At 59.3% G+C, this 17110-nt stretch overlaps 4 protein-coding genes across 4 annotated transcripts in view; 1 reads left to right on the top strand and 3 right to left on the bottom strand.

The window, feature by feature from the left end:
* The window catches only part of PTSG_13138 (TK/EPH protein kinase), a gene marked incomplete at its 3' end in the record, with an annotated part of 3876 nt that extends 3551 nt beyond the window's left edge, over positions 1-325 (bottom strand). The window contains exon 1 of the mRNA XM_004987963.1: positions 139-325. Coding sequence (XP_004988020.1) covers positions 139-240 — 102 coding nt within the window. The 5' untranslated portion in view covers positions 241-325. The remainder of the gene's footprint in view (positions 1-138) is intronic.
* Positions 326-473: 148 nt separating this feature from the next.
* On the top strand, positions 474-12553 carry PTSG_11099 (uncharacterized protein; the record flags this gene model as incomplete). Its single annotated transcript, XM_004987962.1, has 17 exons — positions 474-498; positions 682-743; positions 963-1085; positions 1263-1340; positions 1588-1719; positions 1948-2068; positions 2313-2359; positions 2540-2682; positions 2960-3048; positions 3296-3375; positions 3475-3782; positions 4038-4144; positions 4365-4465; positions 4583-4665; positions 4902-5370; positions 5534-11860; positions 12224-12553. 17 exons carry the CDS (start codon positions 474-476, stop codon positions 12551-12553), a joined length of 8625 nt encoding a protein of 2874 aa, XP_004988019.1.
* A 319-nt stretch (positions 12554-12872) lies between these two features.
* On the bottom strand, positions 12873-15272 carry PTSG_11098 (uncharacterized protein). The gene has a single exon (XM_004987961.1). It carries the CDS (start codon positions 15263-15265, stop codon positions 13445-13447), a length of 1821 nt encoding a protein of 606 aa, XP_004988018.1. The 5' UTR covers positions 15266-15272; the 3' UTR covers positions 12873-13444.
* Positions 15273-15920: 648 nt separating this feature from the next.
* PTSG_11097 (uncharacterized protein) lies at positions 15921-16822 on the bottom strand (the record flags this gene model as incomplete). Its single annotated transcript, XM_004987960.1, has 2 exons — positions 15921-15945; positions 16026-16822. 2 exons carry the CDS (start codon positions 16820-16822, stop codon positions 15921-15923), a joined length of 822 nt encoding a protein of 273 aa, XP_004988017.1.
* Positions 16823-17110: the final 288 nt, after the last annotated feature.

Genomic DNA, 17110 nt, shown 5'->3' with positions numbered 1-17110 from the left:
AGAGAGATGCAGAGGCAGACACACACACACACACACGCACGCACACACACACATGCACACACGAACAGACAACCACAAGCACTGCGCATTTTGCACCACACTCCCCCCGTTCTTCCCCCGCGCCTGGATCAAACTCACCGCACGGACACGGGCCACGCCGTGAAAGAAGCCAAAGCCTCCCTTGAAGGAAACCAGCTCCGTCAGCCTGATGTCGGACTTGCGCAGGCCAACCACAACCATGACGGCGGTGAAGGGGGGGGGGGATGTGTGGGCGTTGTTGTTGTTGTTGTTGTCTGGCTGCAATTGGCAAAGCCGCAGTTGCTGGTGCAATTTGCAACTTGGGCACAGAACCAGCAGTGAAGCACCAGCAGCAACCCACCTCACCTGCTCTGCCTGTCCTCATCCTCTCACCTCAACCGCATCACCTCAGCTCCACGCTCCTGGGCTTCGAGTCACCAACGGTCCCCGCCACAATGCGGGAAGAACAGCTCATCACCGGTGCGTACCCTTGTTGATCGAGTTTGTGTGCGAGCGCTGCCATTGTGTGGAAGAGTTGTTTTGTCTTGTGCATGATGTGTGTTCTCGTCAGCAGTACACCCAGTACATCTCTTCTTCTCACCCAAGCGCTGACTCACCTTGAGGGACAACCCCCTTCCTTTTGCCCTCTCATCCATTCCGCAGGAGCTCCAAACAGCTCCCCATATGTTCTGGCAGACGGCTACGTTGGCACCTTCAGATTCACGGTGTGTACGTATGTGTGTGTGTTTCCTCGTGTGTGTGTATGTATGTGTGTGTGTGTGTTTCCTCGTGTGTGTGTGTGTGTGTGTTTCCTCGTGTGTGTGTCCTTGTGTGTGTTTCCTTGTGTGCGTTTCCTTGTGTGCGTGTGTGGTTTTGGTGTGTTTGGTCGACGCTCACCGCATATACCACTACTTGCCACGACGTGTCATCTCTGTTTCAACTAGGCGTATGCTTGCGGATCATCGATCGTGTTCCTGTCGCCGGATTTCGCGCACATCCAGTCTGTGCGACGACCAAGCAACCCAAACGACATTGTGTGCATCGACTGCTCCCCACTCGACGGCAAAGTGAGTGCGCCAGCAAGTCGTCATTCTGTGGGAACTCCTGTATTGCGTGCGCGCAGTGGACCACGTCTGCAGTGCTTGTTCCTGTTCGTGCTTCATGGTCCCCGCTTCTACATTCCGGCGTTTTTTTTGTTGGGTCAACTCAACACCGTATCACACGCCCGCGTTGCTTGTGCACAGTTGGCGGTGTCGCACGGAAACGAGGTTGTTGTGTACAAACCACACGCAGCCGCAACAGACAGCTCCACGCCTACCGAGGTGTGTTCTCTGTGTGTTTGTTTTCTAGGTGTGTGGTCCATTTGTTTCTGTGCACTGTGCACTGTTGACTGAGTACTGCGTACTGTTAACCCTGTGCGTGCGTTCATGTTGACTGTGCGTCCGAGTTCAACCTGCTCTTGCACGCCTTCTCCCTGCTTCATGTCACCTTGGTGCGTGCATGCACAATCACCCCCCCCCCCTCATCCCTTCACCGGTGCGTCTCCATCGCCATCTGGTTGTGTGGCAGCTCGCGACGCTGCAATGGCGGGAGCACGTGGTCATCCAGTTTGACACGCACAATGTGATGAGCCTGTCGTGGGATTCGCGCGGCGGGCGCCTGCTCACCGGCGGCGACCACATCACGCTGTGGTGCGACATGGTAAGCTCCTTTAGGTGGCGCGGAGGGGTGTTGCGCGGTATGGGGACGACACGTGGGGTTGCGCGGATGGGGTGAGATGATGGGGGGGGGATGGAGAAGAGCAATATAGAGCCACATCCACACGCTGCTTATCACACACACACATCTACTCTCAACGCACACACACACACACTCAACACACACACTCAACACACACACACATGCATGCGCATTGATATGTGAATGTAGGCGCTGGTGGATGATGCGTACACGGCGGCGGAGTGCAATGCAGACATCGTCAAGGGTCGCCTCGTTCCGCTCTGGATCAAAGCAACAGCCACACCAGTGCACCACCTGCACTTCTCCCCAGGTCTGCCGCATACGTGCTTGTGATGTGTGCGTGTGTGTGTGTGTGCGTGTGATGTGTGTGTGCATGTGTGTGCATGTGTGCGCATGTGTGCGTGCATGTGTGTGTGTGTGTGTTTGCATGTAAGAATGTGTCAACCCTACCCCTGTTTCCGTGTTGTGGACGTGTTGCCCTCACCCTTTGCTCCCGTGTGCTTCTGTTCGCCTCACCCTCCACTTTGCTTCTTCCTCCCTCGTTGCTCCATCAGATGGGACGTTCTTCGTCTCTGCGGGCCCACACGACCGCCTGCCAAAGGTGGTGCACATCGGCAGTGGCAACGTGTCGCCTGCCCACACCCGATGCCTCCTCATGCTTCTCATACATGTGTTGTCACCCCTACTCTCTCGCCACTCTCACCTACACACATTCACACATACATTCACACACATTCACACACACACACATACACACATACACTCATGTGCTCCCCTTCAGCTGTGGTATCCGCGACACAAGCGGCGGCGCGCGCGTGACAGCAGCAGCCCGCCACCAACATATCCGCTGTTTGACTTCATCTACCTGCCGCACCCACGCGCCGTCACCTCCCTCTCATGGCGAGCAGAGCGCCCAAACGCAAGGTGTGGCTCTGTGTATGTATGTGTGTGTATGTGTGCGTATGTGTGTATGTGTATGTGTGTGTATGTGTGTGTATGTGTATGTGCATGTGTGTGTGTGATCGTGTACAACACATGTGCTTGTAGAAGTGTGAGGTGTAAGATGTGAGGGAAGGTACAAATGTACATGTGTGTGCATGTGCATGTGTTCTCGTATCGTTCCTTCCACTTGTACATGCTCACCACCATGACATGCCCTCATGTCCTCATACCACCACCACCACCACCCTGTCGTGCGCAGGAATGCGTTGCTGACGTCGTGTGCGGACAACATGTGTCGCATTTGGACGGAGACCTCCGCCTACGAAGAGCTCGGCTTCTTCTGCGCATGTGAGCACCCTGTTCGCCCCAGTGTTGTTGCACCTGTGTTTGTACCTCTGTGTGTGTATTTGTGCGCGTGTGTGCGTGTGTGCGCGTATTTATGTGTGTATTTGTGCGCGTGTGTGTGTTTTGTATGGGTGTGTTTGCCCGTGTGTGGCATACATTTACCGACCTTTTCACGTGTTCCTCCTCCACCTACCTCTCCAGCCAGCCATCTCACCAGCTGTCCAACTTGTCACCCATTGCATTGTTTCAGACACGATTCCACCTGACTTTCCGGAGTCGCAAGCAAACTCCGTGCAGCTTCCGTTTGTCCTCCACTGGCTCAACTTCAGGGTTAGAACAACCACACACACAACACACAACACACAACACACAACACATTCTTACACGCTCCTTCTCTCTTCGTCTCCTGCTCCATTCCATGTTTGCCAGAGCTTCACCAACCCGGCCGAGCGCGCGTGGACAACAACAGCCAGCGCCGTGTCGTCGGAACTTGCGCCAACAGCAACAGCATCCGTCGCCACAGCCGGCACCACCAACCCCACGCACCACCACGACCACGACCACGACCACGCCTACGGCGACGACGTTACCGCTGGTCATGGTGGTGGCAATGATGGTGGTGGCAATGGTATGCGTGCGACCTCTGATCAGGCGTCACTGCGGACGGGGGTTGAGCCTGATGCGTCACGCGATATCGTCGGCCTCAACGTCACATCACGCAGCAGGCGCGGCATGAAGTACGCCCCCGCCCCTCTCTTGCTCATTCGAGCTATCGTGGTCATGGTGATGGTGTGCATGATTGTGATGGTGTGTGTATTTGCGAGTGTGCGTGTGAGTGGATTCATTTTTGATGCGCGTGTGTGCTTCGCTCCGCATATGCTCATGTGTATGCTGCCGTGTTTGACATCTCCCCACAAGTTACTGACTGTCGCGCACGCACGCACCCTGCTCACCCTTGCTCTTCGTCACACGGTGCACTACTGTGGTGGTAGCAGCAGTCTTGGTCGCAGCCTGTCTGCACAGCCGAGCAGCACCGCCCTCAACACCCTGGGACGCACACGCGCGGACACCCCATCCACGCAGCAGGGGCAGCACAGGGGTGGGTGCACACCGGCAATGCGTTTGCTCAATGATACGTGTGTCCATGTTTGCACTCTTCTTGCATTTTGTGAATTCCGCATCCAATGCGTTGACCACCAACACAAAACTGCAACCACTCACAATCACACACACACTCGCACACACACGCACACACACGCACACACACGCACACACACGCACACACGCACATACATATACCCACACACACACCACGCCAGGCGATGTGTTTGCGCCCCAGTTGCCGCGGAAAGGGCGCCACAAAGCGCCCAAGACCCTCGCTGGCCGCCGCATCCTCCCTCGCATTCGCGCATACGACGCAGTACGTTCAACAACACCCCCGTGATTGCTTGTGTGACATTGCATGCGCGCACAGTTGACTCAAATGCAACCCCTTTTCACACCACCACCACCACCCAATACCACCACGTCATTACAGGCGCCGCCCGAGCTTGTGTTCTACGTGCGCGCTGACGGCTCGCTCGCCTTCTGGTGCGTGGACGGCCTCGATCAAAGCCCAAGGTAACAAGACGCTCAACACACACACACACATACACATACACATGCGACATGAGTGGTCGACAAGGGATGCGGTGGAATGCAGGCTGCCGCTACGTACTCACACACGTACACACACACACACACGTACACACACACACACACACACACACACACTCACTGACACACACACACACACTCACTGACACACACACACACGTACACACATACATACATACACACACACACACACACATCAGGGTGCACCTGGTTGTCAAGTCGCTGTCCCGGAGCCCGCCCGTGATTCCGCTGTCGGACGCCATCTCCCCCTGCTACCGCGTCCTCGTCCACTTCCCCGACATGCATGGCGCATCGCGTGAGGTTATGGCAAGGCGTGCCGAGCAGTTCCGGCGCCTGGCCACCACCATTCGCGCGCCGACGTCCTCCCGCACCAGTGCTGCGTGTGGCAGCGGTGACGGCGATGACGACGATGGCGAGGTTGACTCGTTCCCCATCATGCTTGAGCTGCACCACTCCTCTGGTGTGCTGGCCAAGTGGCAGGTGTCGTTTGACCCCGGGTCGGCGCTCTCGTCCGTGTCCACGGTGGAGTGTCTTGCGAGGTGCGCGGGCCACACTGCTGACGTCGGTGCCGTTGTTGCCCACCCGACACTGCCCTGTGCTCTCTCCCTAGCCACGCACCACGGCCGCACACAGATGGTTCTCTGGAAGGTGAGATGAAGCGAAGTATTGAGGTACACCTTGAGTCGTCTTGTTCCCTGGTTTAGTGTGCTAGACTGCTCGAGTGCGCTGTTGCCCTCCATTCTTGCACACTGCTCACGCCCGTTTTTCTTGTTTTCCTTCTTGTCACAACACCACACACACGCACACACAGGCCAACGACATGGGCGTGATACCAGAGACCGCTCGGGCGAGCGGCTTGCTGCAGCTGGCACGACTCGATGTCCCCAGCACCAGCGCGCCTGTCAAGGCCGCGTTCGTCCCATCAACACACGCCGTGGCGTGGGTGGTGCAGACGGCACGCGGGCTGGAGCTGTTTGCCCTCGACTGCCAGGCCACGCGCAGCAGGATGACAGCGCCGAAACACCAGGACAAAGTCGTGCATCGTGTCGTGCCCTGTGGTGTGCTTGTGCCACTGCAGTCGCAGGACAACACGCCATCGTTGCCATCGTCACCATCATCATCATCCTCATCCTCATCATCGTGTACGTTTGCCGTGTCTCAACTCCGCTCGAGCGACAGCGGTGAGGCGTCTTTCCTCCTCGCCATGACAGCTCCAACCACTTCTGCCAATGTCGGCATCACCATCTCAGAGCAGCAGCAGCAGCAGCAGCAGCAGCAGCAGCAGCAGCAGCAGCAGCATGTACAGCTGTACTGCGTGTCATATCACTGCTCGCCCGTGCGGACCAAGCGGGCCGTGTTTCCGCAGCACCGCCTGTCCATGCCCGGCAGCATCCTGCTCGTCACGCCACCGACGCGCGTGTGTGTACAGCGGCTCATGCCGGGTATCACGGACGCGTGTGCCGCTGATACGACCCACCTGCTCTCGCTCTCACGCCACGACGTGCTTGACCTTCGACTCGATGCGCCGTGGTCAGCCGTGTACGTTGGCGGCATCACAGCAGCAAACACCTTCTGGACAGCGCGCATTGCACACAGCCCAGACATGCGCACGCACAGCACTGGTTGTAGCGATGGTGGCGATGGTGGCGATGGTGACGAGGTGCCTGCGTTCCCTGACGCCAGCGTGAGTGTCACCATGTTGCCTGGATTGGCGCTGAGCAACACGCTGCCGTGCAATCGCGGCGCCACCGCCGCGGCCTTCAGCTCGCTTGGGCGGCTTGCTGCTCCCATGCCAACGCCAGCAACCGATGGCACAGCCACCACAGCAGCCACCGCCACGAATGATGGTGACGATGGCAACGGTGGCGATGGCAATGGCGATGGGGATGTGTTTGGCGACGCGTCGTTGTCGTTCCATGTGCAGGACACCTTCTCTGTTGGCGTGTGGGAGGCCCTGAGCGACCACGGCCGCTGGCGGCTCGAGTCGTGCCTCACCTTCCACAGCCAAGTGCGGCACGTGGCGTGGTGCTCCACCTCCCGCGCCAACGACCTGCTCACCGTGTCCACAACCGACGCCGTGCACGTGCTGTCCCAGACGAGCAGCAGCGTGGATGGCGCGTGGGTGGAGGTGGCACGCGTGCCCATGACCAGGACACCCACCTCCATTGCAATGCTCCCCCGCGGCGTGCTGCTCACGGCATATGGCACGCGCATCACCGTTCACTCCAGCTGGTCCGTTGCAGACACGGACACGGACGTGGCATACGTGCACGTCAGAGGGAACGCATCACACACATCCGCAGCAGCAGCCAGTACACGCACTGGCCACGAACGCTCCCTCCTTCCCTGCATCTTCCAGCGGGCCAACGAGCACAACCGCACCCTGCCGCCCCACCACCCAAGCGTGCTGCAGCACATGCTGTGTCTTCCCAGCGGTGAGGATGCAGCAGGTGCTGTGCTGTCAAAGGTGGCGGCTGCACTCGCCACGCTCAAGACGTCCGCTGAAGAGGCCATGTCCTACATCTATGACGATACCGCCACACGCCGCTTCCACGAGACGCGAAAGAAGGAAGGTCTGCCGTGCGTGGATGTGGGCGCCATCCCCCTGCCAGAGCTCGCACGCTTGCTCGGTGTGTCCAGCGATGGCTCGGGAAGCAACACCGCCAGCACAACCGCAAACGGCAGCAGCAGCAGCAGCACGACAACGAACAGCACGGCGGCCACGACAGCTGCTGCGGGGCTGTTTGGCGCGGGAGCGGCCCAGACCAAGGCAGACAAGTCGCTTCTGTTCTCCTCTGCAACAGCGGACGGCAGCACGGCGCTAGGCGATGTGGACGCTGCGACGCTGCTGACCAGTCCAGCCCAGCTGGCCGCCCTGACGAAATCGCTCTCACGCGTGCGCCTGGCCGGGCTGACTGACGAGGAGACGTACGCACTGCGTGGCCTGCTGTCTGCGGCGCAGGAACTGAATGCACGACGCACCTCGCTCGACGCGTGCGGGCTTCGGTTTGTCGTCAGCCTGTCCCTGTTCCGTGCACAGTGCGAGCTGGCTGCTGGCAAGTCGTCCAACGCAGCACATGGCACTTCCTCCTACTTTGGCAGCCGAGGGACCAGTACAGGTGGCGACAAGGGAAGCGGCGACGGCACCAACGGCAACACCACCACCACCACCACCACGATGCACGCCAAAGATTTCGTGTGGGCGCTGCATTCTGAAGCGCAAGACGTGCTGCTCGAGGTCGTGGCACCAGCAGTCCCACCAGGCGGTGGCGGTGGTGGCGATGGCCAGGGTGCGCTGACTTGGGCTGCCCTGCGCGCTGTTGGCTTTGGCTGGTGGGTGACCTCCATCACGCTGTTGAAGAAGACAATCGAGCGGGTGATGAAGGGCGCGTACAAGCGCGACTCAACGAGTCTGCTGGACGTGGCGCTGTTCTACGTTGCCCTGGGCAAGACAACGCTGCTTGCCGGGCTGTTCAAAGTTGCCGGCGATGATCGCATGAACGGGTTTTTCCGGCACGACTTTAAGCAGGAGAGGTGGCGCACGGCTGCGCTGAAGAACGCCTATGCGCTGCTGAGCAAACAGCGGTTCCTGCATGCTGCCGCCTTCTTCCTGCTTGGTGGGGATCTGGACGGCGCGCTGAACGTGCTGGTGAAGAGTCTTCGTGATCCCCAGCTTGCCCTCACCATCTGCCGCCTGTGCGAGGACAGCCGTGTCGGCATTGCAACCCCAGGCAGCAAAAGTGACAACAACAACAGCAGCAGCAACACTACCACCACCATCAATGGTGGTGATGGTGGCCAGGGTGGCGACGGCGAAGACACGATGACGCCTTTGCAGAAGCTGCTGCGAGAGCGCCTGCTGCCCATGTTTGAGGCAGCGGGCGACATGTTTGGCCGGCACATTGCACTGTGGCACCTGCGCGACTACACGGGCGCTGTGGACGTGCTGCTGAACCACCGACCCGAGCCTGCGCTGTCGCTTGATGACGATGCTGCTGCCGGTGCGAGCAGCAAGGCATCGACATCGCATTCGCGACTGGCGAGCACAAGCAGCGTGCGCACAACAGCGAGCGAAGGGAGGGGCGGCTACAGCAGCGGCAGCAACAGCAGGAGCGCAGCGGGCCAGGGAGACACCACCACCAACCACTCGCTCACGTACCCTGCCGCTGTCACCGCATACACGCTGGCGCGACAGCTGATGGAGCACTCGCAAGTGCGAGGGAAGCGCACGCTGCGCGCACACATGTTCCTGAGTGCCGCGTATGCATACGCGCAGACGGGGCAGCCGCTGTTTGCCCTAACGGTGCTGCAGGAAATGGACGCACACCTTCAGACCATCACACCAGCATCAGCGAGTGGTGGTGGCGGCGATGGTGATGGTGGTGACGGTGGCGGTGCTGGGGCCACTGTTGCTGAACCTGCGCAGCCCAAGATGGACATGCAAGACATGATCAACTCTGGCACGTTTGATTTCGGCGCGTTTTCCTTTGGAGACGACGACGATGACTTTGGTGGCGGGTTTGGCGATCCAGGGATGGCAACGGCAACGGAGAGCAGCACTGAGGCAGACACGGGGACGGCCAGAGACGCAGATGGTGGTGCCACGGCGTCCGGTGGTGCTGACGGTGTGAGTGAGGATGTGCGGGCTGTTGAAGGCGATGTGTTTGAGGCGACGCTGCTGTGGCGCGTGGAGCTGGGCAGCGCCATCATCAGCAGCGGGCTGGCGAGCTGGCTCGATGCCACCAGCGACAGCAACAGCAACAGCAACGATGACGGTGACGGTAACCATGGCCATGGAGGTGCAGCTGGCGATCAACACGACGCAAGCAGCGTTGTTGAGACAGGAGAGGCAAGCACTGCCGACAGCACCAACAGCAGCGAGGGCGATGGTCATTGTAACGTGACGTGGCAGATGTCGGGCGCTCTCCTGCGCAAAACCGTTGAGGTCTTGCAATGTCTTGGGCTCTCAGCAGCGTCAACAACAACAGCAGCAGCAGAAGCAACGTCAACAACGTCAACAACAGCAACAACAGCAGCAGAAGCAGCAACGGGATCGGTTACAGATGCAAACGCTGCCGCTGCTGCCGCGGACAGGGCGTTGGCGCGTGCGTTTGAGTTTGCTGTGCTACAGCGGTCTGTACTGGGCACATTCACCACATACAACCTGGTGGAGTGCATGCACTGCCTCGTTGGCCTTGAGCCTGCACTGGTGCCTCGCCTGCTGGACCACATGTCACAGCAGCTGTTCCACTTCCTCACGCAGCGCCTCACGGAAGGCACCGGTGGGCTGGAGCCCATACACATGCGCTCGTGCCGCGTGCTGGCCGACGGTGTTGCGCGCGGCATGTGGCAGATTGCTGCGAGCGAGCGCCCGCCCGCGTGCTTTGTCACGCCAGAGCAGCTGGTGGAGTGGGTGGTGAGTGTGTACGGTGTGCTGGTGATGCTGGCGTGGGACGAGCGAAACCTGTCGTTGCTTGTACCTGCAGTGCAGCACGCGCTGCCAACGGCCCTGTACCGTGCCATCTTTGGTGTCGACATTGACAGCGCGGCGCAGGCGGCATCCGTGCTGAGCAAACCCCCGCCCGTGCTGCCGGCGACCGCGCACACGCTTGCGGAATACACGCTGCACCCGGTCAACGAGGAGCAATTCCGCACGCTGGACGGCCTGAGCGATCTGGATCAGGTGGAGGTGGGGCGGGCAGAGCGCGACACGGTGGCCATGGACGCGTCGTGGCGATACCGCTGGCGGCTGGTGGAGCTGCTGCTGTACGGCCTGATGGAGGTGACGGTGTTTGAGCACGTGTCCTCCGCCGGCATTGATGTGCAGGAGCTTGGGCGCGCCTCAAGCAACGTGTTTGCCGTGCTGCGTGGCATTGCGCAACAGCGGCAGCAGCTGTGCGCCGACCTGCACACTTCGCCCGTGCCCAGCGAGTTTGCAGAGCTGCTGATTCGCCCGCCCGGTGCGCACCCGGCAAGCAGCGTGTTCCGCGTGCGGCAGCTGCTGCAAGACACGTCAAACCCGTTTAGCGGCCTGGATGCGCGGCGGCTGTGGTCGGTGCTGCTGGCGCACCCGCCCTTGCTGCAGTACGTCGAGCACCTCGTGCGCGGGAACATGGAGCTGCAGCAGGCAGCGGCAGTGGCAGCAGTGGCGACAGCGGACGCAGCTGCCACTGCGTCATCGTCGTCTTCAGCAGCTGCTGCAGTAACGAAGGCTGGCGGTGAGAGTGACACAGCAGGCGGCAGTGATGATGCTGCTGCTGCGATAACCAAAGCAGCGGCGGCGGCGACAACAAGCGAAGATGGCGGCATTGCGTGGGAGACGCTGTGCCACTTCCCCAGCGACGTGGCCTGTCTGCGTGTGATGCGCACGGGCACGATGCTTGTGGCCACCAGCAAGGACACGTATGAGTTTTCCAGCATCCAAGACCTCTATCCCGAGATGGCTGCCGGCGCTGGCGGTGGCGGTGCGACCCGCAATCAACACCATCACCACCACCATCACCACCATCAGCACGGCGGTGTGACGCATGCGCCCTGCTGTAGCGGTCCCCTGCGTACCGTGCCAGCGCCGCTGCTGTCCAGCATCAGCCCGGACGCGTCGCCAACGTCGCTCGCGTCCCCGCACACCCCGCTCACCTCCGCCACTGTCACGCAACTGGAGACGCCTAGCGGCCCGCTACCTGTTGAGCCGCGGCCGTGGCGGGCAAAGCTCATCGCGCCACACCCCAAGTTCAAGGCGTATGTTGTGCAGGGCGACTCGCCGCACGAGCTGCTGGCACTGAAGGTTGGCGATGATTACGTGCTTGGGCGGTACATTGTTCCCAAGGACATTCGCGTGGCGTTTATTGGCTTTGATCCGCTGGGCTCGCGGCTGTTTGCTGCATCCAGCGAGGGGTTTGTGTGCTTCTGGCACTTTCGTCCAGCCGTGAAGAAGGACCACTTTCGCCGCGTGTATGTGTCCTCGCACAAGATTGACGCAATCGCAATGGCGGCACCGTCGGTGTTTGCGTACAGCAGCGACACGCGGCTGCAGGTGCTTGACATGCTGCTGCTCTCGTCCAGGCCCGTCGTGTACGAGACGAAGTCGCCCGATGACGGCAGCATCAAGGCCCTCCACCACAGCCTCGAGCAGCACACGGTGAGTCGCGTTTGTGTGTGTGTGTGTGTGTGTGTGTGTGTGTGTGTGTGTGTGTGTGTGTGTTTTGTGTGTGTGTATGTGTGTATGTGTGTGTGTGTGTGTGTGTGTGTGTGTGTGTGTGTGTGTGTGTGTGTGTGTGTGTGTGTGTGTGTGTGTGTGTGTGTGTGTGTGTGTGGGCGCGCTTGTTTGCTTGTTTGCGTCTTTCTTTCTCCCTTGCTTGCTTTGGACCCTTGCATATCCCGTTGCTTTGCCCCCCTCCCCCAGCACATTTGTTGCTCACAAGTTCTTACCTCACCCCCCCCCCCATGGCCACCACCACGATGATCATCACCACCACATCTCACTGCCTTTTTCCCGCCGCAGCTGTTCTGCGCTACGAGCCGTGGGTCCGTGTTCCTGGTGGACCTGGATGTGTATCAGCGCATCAAGACCATCAACCTCTTCGACAGCAGCGTGCGTGCGCTCGCCCCGCTCGTGGGCACGTTCATGCTCGCTGTGGCCTCAGACCTGACCATCAAGGTGTTTGATGTCTCGGAGCGCCACGCGTCCAAGACCGTGGCCAAGCTTCCGTCGCGGGCAAAGGTGTTTTCCACGCCAGCCATCAGCATCACCAGCGTGCCTGGTCGCGTCTTTGTCGCCAACAACGACGCCCTTCTCACGTGCACCACAGCGCAGGTGCTGGGGCTGCTGTAGTGTGTGTGTGTATGTGTGATTGTGTGTGTTTGTACATGTGTGTGTTTGTGTTTGTGTTTGTGCATGTGTTTGTGTTTGTACATGTGTGTGTGTTTGTGTTTGTACATGTGTGTGTGGTTGTGTTCGTACATGTGTGTGTGTGTTTGTGTTTGTACATGTGTGTGCTTGTGTTTGTTTGTGTGCGTGTGTGCGCGTGTTTGTCTGTGCATGCACCATTGTGTGCTGTTGTTTGGTCTGTGGTGAGCTGTTGTTGTTGTTACACACAAGAGTACTGCTTCCCTTCCTCCATTTGCAATAGACGAAACGCCACAACTCAGCACCGTGCGTGAGTGTGTGCGTGTGTGCTGGACTTTTGTGTGCTGGACTTGTCTCTCTGTGCATTGCGTTCATGTGCTGTACGAAGGGGAAATGAATCAAACAGAGGCAGCGAGTGAGACCGTCAAGAAGGGCAATGAACATTAAGAAAGGATGTGCCATGCATCGTTCGTCCTTGTCACAGGGGCAACACAGACAAGGAACACTCTGTGCTACAGAGCCAACTATTGCTTCTTAAGGTGATGATGAAGGAGGGGGGAAAGGACACGAACAAAAAGGGTCATGAAGGCGACACAAGGAGCTGAAAGGCAGTACGAAACAAGCAAGCGGCATCACTTGGGATGCACACGCACGACACACACGCACGACGCGCACGCACGCATCACAAGCATCAAGACAGGAACAAACAACGACGCAAACACAGACACAGTCACCGCACACGAGCAGCCACATACACCACGGAACAGCAACCAAACACCAGCAACCACAGCATCCCCAAGACACCCATGTAAGCACACAGCCCATCAAAGCAAGAGCTCCACCACCCCCAGATACAAGCTCAGCACAGCGCTGCGACTATATCTGCTCTGGGCGGAAGCCGGAGCGTTGGCGCTTGTAGATGTTTGTGGTCAACTCGATGGCTTGGATGGAGGAGACAGGGCGTGACGATGTGGCAGAATTGCATGATGTTGACCCACGCGAGAGCGAGGGTGTTGTGGCCTTTGCTGGTTGCGTGTGCTGCAGCGGGTGGCTGCGAGAAGACTGCTGCGACAGCACAGGGTGGCGCGTGTCCAAGATGCGCTGCTCGTGCTGGCGGTGCCTGTCTGCGACGGGGGCAGATACGCCGAGCCCAACTGACGCGAATGGCGTGGCGACAAAGCTGCCAACAGGCCCTTGGTTCTTGAGGTATCTCTCCTCAAACTCGCCAACCGTCATAGTTGACGATGCTGTGCTGTGTGCGGACGACGCGGCGCGGGGAGGTGCCGGTGAGCGGAGAGATCCACCTGCAAGTCGCGTGTCGGACGCTGATGCAGTGCTGCGCCGACGCGACCCTGGCAGGTTTGCGTTTGTCAGCCAGGGCTTTGCATACTGGCGCTGTGGCCGCGATAGGCCGTAGAACTGGCCCGCAGGCTGCTGCCGTTGCTGTTGCTGCTGTTGGAGGCGGCGGGTCTGGACGCCCCAGCCAATGGCGTCACTTGAGCGGAGCGGGATACGGGCTGTAAAGTACGACTGCTGGCTGGAGGATGTGGACGAGGTGCCCTCGCGCTGGCCCCGACGCGCAGCCGGGCGGTGGTGGTGGTGGCCATGGTGGCGGTGTCCGTCGCTGGTTGATGGCGTTGCTGTCGCGGCCATGCGCGGGCGCGAGCTTGTTGGACGACTGGATGGCGGGCGTGTTGAGCGGGCGCTGGCAGCACGGGAGGACGACGCTGATGACGCTGTTGATGATGACGGAGGCGCCGCGTGGCCCCAGCACGCCTTCGCCTTGCTTGGTGGCCGGCTTGAGCCAGGCCGGGACTCGGGCTTGACGCTTTGCGTGCGGTTGGTCTTTGGGGTTGCCGCGCTGTGGGCTCTGCTGTTGGATGGTGACAGCGGCATGGGTAATGATGACAGCGCAGCTGCTGATGAGGGTGGTGCAAGCCCGTGCGCGTCATGCTTGGAGTTGTGGCTCTGTCCGTGAGCGTGTGGCTGGGGTTTGCTTGGCGCAGAGGCTGGCTTGCGCGACTTGCTGCCCTGCCGGTGCTGCCGGTGTTGCTGCTGCTGGTGCTGCTTTCGGTTGACTGCCCGCTCTTGTTCCATGGTCCGCAAGGTCTCCTCGTCAGCATCCACCATCCACTCGAAGGTGTCCTTCCATCGCTGCTGCGCACACTTCTCCGCATGCACTGCGATCTTCCATTGCTCATCGTTGCACAGGTACTCGTCGCGTGCACGCAACCGTGTCACGGCCATTGTCGCGGTGTGTGAGTATGTGTGCGTATGTGTGCGTGTGTGCGTGTGTGTGTGTGTCTGTGTGTGTGTCTGTGTGTGTGTCTGTGTGTGTGTCTGTGTGTGTGTGTGTGTGTGTGTGTGTGTGTGTGAGTGTGTGTGTGTGTGAGTGTGTGTGTGTGTGCGAGGTAGGTTGAGGGGTAAGACAAGTTGGCTGAGGCTCTGTATGTACGATCCAGCGGGTGCGAGAGAGAGAGTGTGTGTGTGGATGTGTGCTTGCGTGTGTGAGAGTGTGTCGTCAACCACCGCGATGGTGGTGGCGGTCAAGGCGCGGCCGGTTTGGGAGGACGGCGAGGCAACCCAGCAAGCAAGCAAGGTCGGTGTGGTTGGCCTCACTGGCTGGCTGGTGTGTGTGTGTGTGTATTGGGTGTTGTTGTCAGCGAAGAAAGAAGGAAAAAACAAAACGCCACACATTCCTTCGCGCAAACACTGACAACTTTGCACGAGCAACATGTGCGTGTGTGTGTGTGTGTGTGTTTGTTTGCTTGTTTGGGGCAAACGTGTTGTTGCTTGGACGTGTGACGCAAGCGAGACGTATCGACTCGCAGCACTGTGATTGGGCCGTTTAATGCTGATATCCTTGACATCAAAGAAGAAGAAGAACAAGAACAAGAAGCGAAGCACGCTGACAACACAAACGAGCAGCGAATAACAAAACAAAAGTGCGTGTGTGTGTGTGTGATTGGCAAGCTGCCATCACGCTCAGGTGCTGCGTCTGCATATGTTAAAGACGCTCTTGCTGGGATCAATCCCCAAGAACACACACGACAGGTCGGCGGAAGAAGAAGAAGAAGAAGAAGAAGAAGAAGAAGAAGAAGAAGAAGAAGAAGAAGAAGAAGAAGAAGCAGCAGGGGGAGCAAGCAAAGAGGAGGGTGGGAAGGGCGGCTGTGCGTGTGACACGGGCGCTGATGTGGGAGTGCTCGTGGCTCGAAGCGGCATCGGCTGCGACAGCTGTGGCGGCTGTAGTGGTGGTGGCAGGCATGTTGACGTTGGTGGTGGCGCTACTGTTGTTGATGATGGTTGCGGCTGCTCTCTTGTGCTGGCAGTTGTGTCGTGCTGGTCAACACCCTCATCGGTGCTGCCTGCACCCGTGACTGCATGAGGGAGCGGAAGTGTGGGCACTGCCACTGCTGCGGTGGTCGCGATCGGGTGGTGTGCTGCTGCTGCTGCTGACTTCAACTGTGACGGTGCGGTGACGCCGATGAGCTCCTCCCGTTTCTGCTTTCCCCGCAACAGCACAGCCGTTAGCGCATTCAGCGACACCTGCTGCTCCTGTCGTTGCTGCATCAGCTCCTCTTCGCTGGCTCCCCCACTCCCCGACACCTTGCCATCCCCCAACCCATCGCCTTCATCACCTGGCCCCTTTCCTTTTCCCTTTCCTTTATCGCCCTCCTCCTTTTCCTCCTTCTCATCATCGTCATCATCGTCATCATCGTCATCATCGCCACCAAAGAGATCAAAGTCGAATGTAGGCGTCGGTGGCCGCTGCATCTCAACACCACCGCCGCCGCCACCGCCTGCCGTAGAAGCTGTTGCCACAACCACCTCCTCCCCCAGCTGCTGTTGGTGTCCTTGGGGTTGTTGCTGTGTAAGCTGTGACCCCTGTTCACCATTGGCGCTGCTGCTGCTGCTGCTACTGTTGGCGGCGGTGTGTTGCTGCTTTTCTCGTTCCGCCACGGCCTCTGCATAGCCGGGGTCATGCTGCTTGATGCGCAGGTACCCTTGCAGATCGCGTGCCAGCCGCGCATGCTGCTCCGTGGTGAGCGGGTCGTGCGAGAACCGACACGCATCAACGGTGCAGCCGACGGTGAAGAAGTAGCGGCAGGGCAGCTGCTTGAGGTCGTGTGAGTACAGGCACGCGTCCCCCTTGCGGCATGTGTTGGCGAGGAAATACTTGCACACCTCCGTCTTTCGCTCCTGTTCCACGTCGTGGGAGAACGCGCAGTCGTCCCTGTGGCACGCGCCGTGCATGTAGAACTTGCATGGCACTGCTGCCTTTCCTGTTTTGGCAGGTGGACTCGATGTCCGCTGTTGGGCGCGTTGACGACCCCTTCGCTTCCGTCCTCCTCGTTGTCGCTGCTGCTGCTGCTGCTGCTGCTGCTGCTGTTGTTGTTGTTGTTGCTGCTGCTGCTGCTGTTGTTGTTGTTGTTGTTGTTGCTGCTGCTGCTGCTGTTGTTGTTGTTGTTGTTGTTGCTGCTGCTGCTGCTGTTGTTGTTGTTGTTGTTGTTGTTGTTGTTGCTGTTGTTGTTGTTGTTGTTG

Source organism: Salpingoeca rosetta (genome assembly GCF_000188695.1).
Source record: "Salpingoeca rosetta unplaced genomic scaffold supercont1.39, whole genome shotgun sequence".
NCBI classification, from domain to species: domain Eukaryota; class Choanoflagellata; order Craspedida; family Salpingoecidae; genus Salpingoeca; species Salpingoeca rosetta.
Note: the sequence above shows the minus strand (reverse complement) of the source record. Positions and strands in the feature narration are given on the sequence as shown.

Bases quoted from the DNA above. Each gene is read 5' to 3' on its own strand.
- PTSG_11098 (XM_004987961.1), bottom strand. From the start codon at position 15,265: ATGTGTGGCGTTTTGTTTTTTCCTTCTTTCTTCGCTGACAACAACACC.